Genomic DNA, 7,841 nt, shown 5'->3' with positions numbered 1-7,841 from the left:
GATGCTTTTTTAAAAGCAGAAGGGCGGGCTAAAAAACGAGGAGAGGAGGGGGGGGGGGCGAACAACGCACCCCCGCTGCCCGTTATTGCCACATAGATACCTCGCTTCTACTGCGTGACTAATCGACACAAACACTATAAAACGCAAATTTCTTTTGACAGCTGTGTCTGAGCTTTCGCAGTCGATGCTCACCTTCCGCTTCCGTTCGGCTGGCCCGCGCCTGGATCTGCAGGCCTGTCCTCCGCCGCGCCTTTGACCCGCGAGCATCGTTGACAGCCTTGCGCTTCTCTGAACGAGTAGGCGGGGTGTCATTGGGGCTTGCTATCTCCATAGTGGCCGCAAGTTCCCCCCTGAAGAGCGCCAAGTTCTTCTCGAAGGTCACTCCTCGGCGGTACGAACTGGCGTAGAGCTTGCGGTACGTCGCATACAACGCTCGAATTTTCGCCGCGACATGATTTCACCAAATTGGCTTCCTTTCCTTTTCATGCCACCGACACACGAGCTGTACTGCGACGAGCCGCGCAGCTTCCTGCTCCTTCAGTTTTTGTGTTTTGTCGTTCAGTTTATCGAAAAACACACGCACCATGTCCAAAGTTGTTGGCAGCACCTCCGGCGGAAAGTCCACCTCGGTTTTGCCGAAAACATCCTCCAAAAACGGCATATCTAAAAATGTGATCTCGTCAGCAATGCTTCCCAGGTAACGCAATAACAATGACACCTGACACACCTACCAGTGATATCCGAAAATCAAAACAGTACCGTCTCGTCTGCCGCCCAACTCGAGCGACCGAGCTCTGCCGGCCGCACCACAGACCGCAGTGTGTGCTGTGAACTAGCGGAACTAGCTGTCGGCTGTGAGTGGGCGTGCCCTGCCCTGCCTCTAGTGTCAATCGGCAGGTGTCGTTAGTGTCACCTGTCGTCTGCTGCAGCAGACGCATCTAGAGTTCGAAGGTTGCGCGCGCTGCACTGGACCGGGGCCGCTCCGTGGCGAGCCGGGCCGGCCGACGCCGCCTTCCCCGCCGGCCACGCTCCCCCCATCACTCGGCCACTGCGCGCGTCGCGCGCTCGCTTGAACGGGTCTCCGGACGCCCGATCCAAGTTTCCCCTGATTTCGCGGTGTTCGCGTCGGTCGTAGTTGGCAGGCGAAACAGTGTTCGATAAAAGGCATTGGGGCCTATGGATCCGCGAAAAAAAAAATCGTCACTTTTCGAGTCTCGGCTTGTGAAACGCGAGGTGCGTGGTGCGCGGTACTTAGGCCCCTGCAGTGGCCCCAGTGACCGCGAGGTCGGATTGGCCTGTGCGGACATGAAGTAGAGGTCATAGGGTACCCTTTCGACCCCGAGTTTGCCCCACTGACACCAGGGTGCGCGCGCAGCGGGTCGACAAAGATGGCGGTTCGCATTCGGGCCGTTCGGCTGTAAAACCTAAAATCGCTGTGCAACAGCACTAAACGTTGTCGGAGCGCGCTCGGACCGGGTTCATCGGTCACCATTTGTTCTAAACTACCATTTAAAGGCCGCACCTCGATGCAAAATTTTTAGTGGAACGGGCTAATGTGCATGGTCAGACCAGCACATGTGGCAGCTAGAACCTCCACGAATCGCTAAGAGACTACCCGCACATGTACCTTCTTTTTCCGCTCAGCCACTTCTTTGTTGTGTAGGTCTCTCTCGTCGCCGGTGAGGTGGATGTACGGGCGAAGCCCATACACCGGAAGGAATACGAAGAAGGCCGCAGCCAAGAATTTTTTGCAACTGTTCATCAGGGTAAACCGGAAATAAAACTTCACGGCCCCATCAGTCAAAGTCGTGAAGCCTCGCCTCTGGGCCCACACGAACGACCACTGTAGGAGTGACCACTTTGTCAGCTGGAAAAACGTAGAAGACTTAAATAGGGCATTTAAAAGGAGGAAGAAGAGGGAAAGTGAGAATACATACGCTTTTCCCACGGAGTCCTTTTTTCTCATTGTACTCGAGCTCCAGTAGGTTGTTAGGGTCGAGCACTCTTCGGAAGTCGGCATATGTGTCGCAGTAAAGACCTTCCTCAAAGTTGGTTGACATGCACATGTTCATAAAGGTCCGCATAGCTGCCTTCGATGCCACAGGCATCAGCCGCGAAACAATCTCCTTATGTGGATAGGATTGCTGGGTAATGACGACCTGCAACAAAAAGCAGTCAATAAATTAACCTCCACATATGTACACGACTGAACGTTCTTCCCCGCACATGTGGTACCTAGACCCGAAGCGAATCGCTAAGAGACTACCCGCACATGTGCATGGTCAGACCAGCACGTGTGGTACCTAGAACTGAAACCACAAGTCATTCCCTACCCTTTTAACATGTACATGATCTTACCTCAGCTTGTGTCTTGACATCGCGGAAGATGACCTGGAACTGCCCCTTGAGGGATGAGGCTGCAGGCAGCTCCAGACCAGGTAATGGGATCTTTGGCTGGTACATGGTTAAAAAGTGATGTTGATACTTTTGTACAAAACTGTTCAGATCCTTCTCCGCCTGCTTCTTGGTAGATTCATCAACATCACCAAAGAGTTCGTTCTCACTATCCTCGTCTTCATCATCCATGTCGATCGCCGAGGACTCGGATACTGCGCGCATTTTCTTCTTCACTGGTTGCTCGTCTTCATCATCTTCATCATCATCATCATGGTCATCATCACCACCTCCACCTGCACCAACATCATTCATTTCTGCATCTAATATTTCGTTGGCTTCTGGAATAACTCTAGCCGTCGCTCCGACATAGTGGTCCACCTAAAATGAAATGAAGACAAAGTGTTACAAAACAGCAGAAAATTAAAATAAACAAGAACATACACATGTACAGGTATACGTACAACTTTGTCGGCAATTGACAACTCCGTGCCAACCCTAATAATGCCGTCACTGGCGTCATCACTTGTGCGCCGTTTTAAGGACAGGGCTGGCAGGTGCCTTGTTGCGAACGATTCGATGATACTCTTTCATCGTAGTTCAGAATATTTGCCGGGTGCACTCCCTCCAAACACTTCTCTAAATTATCAAAGTACTTATTTTCTACTTCTGGATTAACTTTAGCACGTGTTGCTTTGATTAGTTTTGGAACTCTGCGATTAAGTAGTGGGGTGCCTCTTCAGAAATCCGGTCATCCACTTTCTTCCCGGGCCGGCATGCTTGTTCTTGAAATGTGTGCACCTGAGCGAGGTAAAATCGCTTAGTATACCATGGTATAGGAGTCTTACTAGAACATTAGTTCCGTGACAAGATCGTAAAGCGACGAGTTTGGATGCAAATCGAGAAAAGTGGCCATCAAAAGTACGGTGTCCATCACTGGGCACATTACCCAACATTGGATTATTCCTACCTCAGTTCCCTTCGGTATCCATAGTGACCGATTGCCGGATTTCTGTAACGGACTCACTCAGTGAACTTACTGGGCTGTTTTCAGACAGTGTACTTTGAACGTCACAAAGACCAGTTATTTCCTGCAGTCGTAGCAAACGAAGGTCATCGAGTTTGCGCGGGTATACTCCTCCGTGACGTTAGTCTTGCACGACCGCTCTCAGTGTGTAGCGTAAAACTCACGTTCCTGCTGGTGTCATAGCTACTCCTCCTCCTGCCGAATATAAAAACCCCGAAACTCTTCGTTATTCCGGACATTGTGCTGACATTTAGTTGTCGAGTTGAATCATAGTTTTCCTTCCGAGAGTTGCTACACACAGGTCTGTACATAAAACTGTTCATTGCCGTTTTGACTCTGACAGGCTTCGATCATAAGACATTTCCTTTCTAATTTTGAAGGAGGAATTCAAACCAGGTAGTACTTTTTAAATTTTGTAACCTTTAAAAACTCGAATTTTTAAAAATTTGTATTCCAACAAAATAAAATGTTGTTCACTCGTTGAATGCTTGGAAGTCTTTCCACAGAACATGTCAAAACGTTTGTCGAACACACAACTTATTTTCACCATAGTCATGGACTTGCAAACGACTAAACAATATTAGAACTACCATCGCAAATCAAGGCAGGATAAGCCAATAGACAGCAGAACAAGATGTAATATTTTCTTAAATTGACTAGCTTTGACTGGGGTCATATCATGTTTAATGACATCCAATAAAATGGTGAAAACATTGACATAACATTCTACGATACAATTTATCACAGAAATTTTAATTAATTCTCTTCAGTGACACGTGATCATCCAAACGCCTTAAAGAGATCTGACGACAATGAATCAAAGGGTAAGAAGTTATAATTGTCGAGGGAGAAAAGTTTAAAGGTATTTTGAGTCGAGTCGCTACGAACTGCAACTCAAGCAAACTGCGTTTTGTCAGGCTCTCCGAGCTGTGCCAGAATGGCGTATGTCCTCTGGATCTAAGGATCTATGGACAAATGCCATTCTGACTAGTCACATCCGGACATATGCCTCTTTGGAAAATCCTGGTTTTGGACTTATGCCTACCTGAAAAAATAACAACCGAATTTATCTCATATTGACATGGGATATGTCAAATAACTCAGGCAGTATACAACTTTCATGAAAAAAAATAATTAAAAGCTAGTGTTTCTTATTGTCAAACTAAGCTACTCTAAGGTATTTGCTTTGAAATATTGTCTTAATCAAAGATAAAAACTGTTTTTATGCTTTCCAAAAAAATCAGGTTTTTGGACATACGCCGTTTTCACTTTTCACCAGTAAAATTATAACGAGGGTGCTAACCGAGGCATAGCCAAATTGTACGTAGCTTAGGTTGTTTCATTTTGAGGGGTCAAGTTGCCAAATTTTCTGAAGCGAGGTTCTTTTGAATGTTTATGGCATGCCGATACTCATGGAGCAAACTCGGGGTCTGTGCGATGAGGGGAACCAGGCGCAACCCGCGCTCAAAGTTTTTTGGGTGATTTAGCGGGTATCTCGACTGACATGTTCTCGGTCCTGCTGTGCCGCGATGCCACCGTCGCCGACCACGCCTTGTCGTTTGGTGACTACCTATGGTATGTACTTCCTGTCGGACATGGTCCGACCCGGTCTCCTGACCCTCTTCAGGAGCTAGGGCGTAAGTACTCGAAAACCGGGTATCTCGCTCTAGGCTGAGTACTTACGCCCTGCCTCCTAAAGGGGGTCAGGAGACCGGGTCGGGGGTCGGACCATGTCCGACAGGAAGTACATACCATAGGTAGTCAGCAAACGACAAGGCGTGGTCGGCGACGGTGGCATCGCGGCACAGTTGTACATTTTTTCGCTTATTTTCGTTAAAAATACGCTCTTGCGCCTCAACGGTTTGAGCTAGAGCAAAACGGACAAAAATATTTTCAAAACACGCCATTTTTGGGACCCGTTGTTTTTTATTTTTTTTTAAATCAAATTTTTGAGCTAGGATGCTCATCTTTGAACTCGACCTGTCTTTTTAGGGTACAAAACGACCCTGAAAACCCCAGGTTGCTGGCTCGATTTGTTCTCGAGTTTTCGTGCGGACAGACAGATAGACAGACAGAAAACGTTTTTTTTTCGACCAGACGGAGTAATAGGCCTTGCTAATCGCTCAGCCAACAACACCAGTTGCTTTGTAGGAAGTTAAGAGTTGAGTTCCGCAACTGTAAAACTAAAAATTCCACACTTGGTTGGACCATGTGATATTTGAATCACTGTTGAGAAGGTATCAAAGGCTCGAGGTGAGCTTTACTCGCACCGTGCTGCTGCGCCAGCGCCACCTAGCGGCGACTGGCCACCCTGCGCCGCGGCGGCGAACTGCTGCCAACTGTTGAACTTTTAATTCAAATTACAAATTATCATGAAATATCCCAAACGCCATCACGCTCATCACGTTTATTCGTGATTAAGAAAGCTCGTAATTCGTAAATTCCAAATCATATTAACTTGTAGCGCAGTCGGCTACAGCTTAAGAGGAGAAGTTTATTCTCACACACGGACAGACACTCACGACCAACAACTCACCAGGTCCACCGGAGAGCTCTGGTTTACTGTTCCGGAGAGCTTCACTTCGCTCAGCAATGATAACAATTACACATACTTGCAATAAATTCTGAATTTTCACCTGTAGGGGTAATGACCTTCTCTTTTTCCGGTATTTAAAACAAGAGCCAGTTCAGAAGATGATAGAGCGTCGCGTCATGAGCGAGCCGGACCGAAGTGTTTGAATATTGGATTGCGAAACGGTGCCGCAGGCGAGAAGACGGTCGAGGGGGAGGAGTAAGAGAGCTCGGGGAGGAGGGGGGGGGGGCAAATAAAAGGCAAGCATATTCAGAGTTTTGAGTGCGGTTAGTAAAAATTAATGGTCATGCAAACATGTAGACCAGAAATTAATCCAATTTCTAGCAGGAAAATCAGAGTTATTTTTACTTGGAAGTCATCCCGGCTGTGACAACCGACTCCCGTCGACACTTGCTGTCAACTGCGCTTACGCAAAGTGTGAACACGCATTCATAACCTGAATTAGTGCATTGTAAGCATTTATCTGAGTCTACTTTTGTGTTTACGCTTTCTACACCGACTATAATAACCTGCTATAACCCCAGTGGGCCAACCAAATCAAGGGATGGGGTCAGTGCTCCTAAACTGCCTTCAGAGGCCAAGAACAAAGTTACACTGAGGATTTTTAATACTCTGGGTTGAATCGAAGTACCCAACCCTCCTCAAAGTGTTGTTGGGCCGAACGTTGATGGATTTGCAGTGTGCCTATAAGGTTGGGCCCCGTATTATTTTAGTTCATGGTCTCTACTGTACAATTCAACAAATATGTCACAAAACTGACTTTAAGGGACCCCAAATAATTGAGTATTTAAGATTTCCAAACAATTAACATTGAATTTACGGGTTTTTGAAGTTTAATACTAATAGGCAGCGAGGTTTCAGTCTTAATACTTCAACTAAGCGAGGTTTTAAATTTCCTACCCTAATCGAGCGACGTTAAATTATTTATACCAGATTAGAGCGATATCCTAAAATCCCGCTCTCTGGAGAGCGATCGAATTTGGTGCACTGTTCTCGCTCTCTAGAGAGCGAGGATCGTCGCTCCAGGATTTCGAGTGTGGCCATTTTGTATCAATGCTTCGCTGCATTGAAGTTGCGTTAATTGTATTTGATTTTCTCTTACGACAGGCACAATGCGAACCGCAACGTTCGCTTTGCTGCACTTGCTACTTGTCCTGGGTCCATCTAGACCATCAGCAGCTCATCCTCAATCAAGTAATGGTGTATACGATTAATGTAAATAATTCCTCTAGACATTTTGTCGAGGGGGCCTCAACTCTCCTGTACACCAGATTGCCAAGATTGCTTCACGAATATTTAGCTTTAAGGGCAAAACCGCCTGAAACTAGGCAAAACGCAATGTCTCCCCGAATGTTGGCAAAAAAATGGCTTTTGCAGCCGATTAATTAGAGATTGCCGAAGATTATCGTAGATTGCTGGGGTGGGTGTACACTATATTGCCTGAGTTGAGTCCCCCTCGCATTTCGTACGCAACGTACAGGCAGCATAATGTGACGTACTTTCTCCAGTGAACTATTCGGTAGACGTCTCTCGGCTTAAGTGTCGTCCATTCGGCTCTGTATCTCTCACTGTTTACGCGATCGAGAATCGCTGTCTCACATTTCTGCCTTGAAAAACCAATAAAGCGTGGTTATACTGTAAGGTTCTGGACTGAAAGAAGTAAACGATGTAATGCTGAGAACCAAGAGATTTATTGGAGAACTCGGTACAGTCGTGTAGTCAGCTTGAGACCGGGACTAGACTGAGCCAACGCGTGGCTTGACTGTTAGGCGTTACTAAGGACAACACTGCGAAGGACTTGTACGAGGCTAGACTGACTCGAGGCGG

The 7,841-nt window shown here is 46.9% G+C and overlaps 1 protein-coding gene across 4 annotated transcripts in view; it reads left to right on the top strand.

Moving 5' to 3' along the window:
- The first annotated feature begins 3,556 nt into the window (after positions 1–3,556).
- LOC113212713 (gastric triacylglycerol lipase-like) overlaps positions 3,557–7,841 on the top strand; it is a 27,860-nt gene continuing 23,575 nt past the window's right edge. For 2 of the 4 annotated variants that reach the window (XM_052272161.1, XM_026431515.2), the window contains exons 1-2: positions 3,557–3,722; positions 7,122–7,208. In XM_052272161.1, coding sequence (XP_052128121.1) covers positions 7,127–7,208 — 82 coding nt within the window. In that variant the 5' untranslated portion in view covers positions 3,557–3,722; positions 7,122–7,126. Of the gene's footprint in view, positions 3,723–6,443; positions 6,466–7,121; positions 7,209–7,841 lie in introns of those variants that run through there. The other 2 variants (XM_052272160.1, XM_052272162.1) reach the window with 2 other exon arrangements.

This window comes from Frankliniella occidentalis, unplaced genomic scaffold (genome assembly GCF_000697945.3).
Source record: "Frankliniella occidentalis isolate FOCC.00 unplaced genomic scaffold, Focc_3.1 Scaffold192, whole genome shotgun sequence".
NCBI classification, from domain to species: Eukaryota; Metazoa; Arthropoda; class Insecta; order Thysanoptera; family Thripidae; genus Frankliniella; species Frankliniella occidentalis.
Note: the sequence above shows the minus strand (reverse complement) of the source record. Positions and strands in the feature narration are given on the sequence as shown.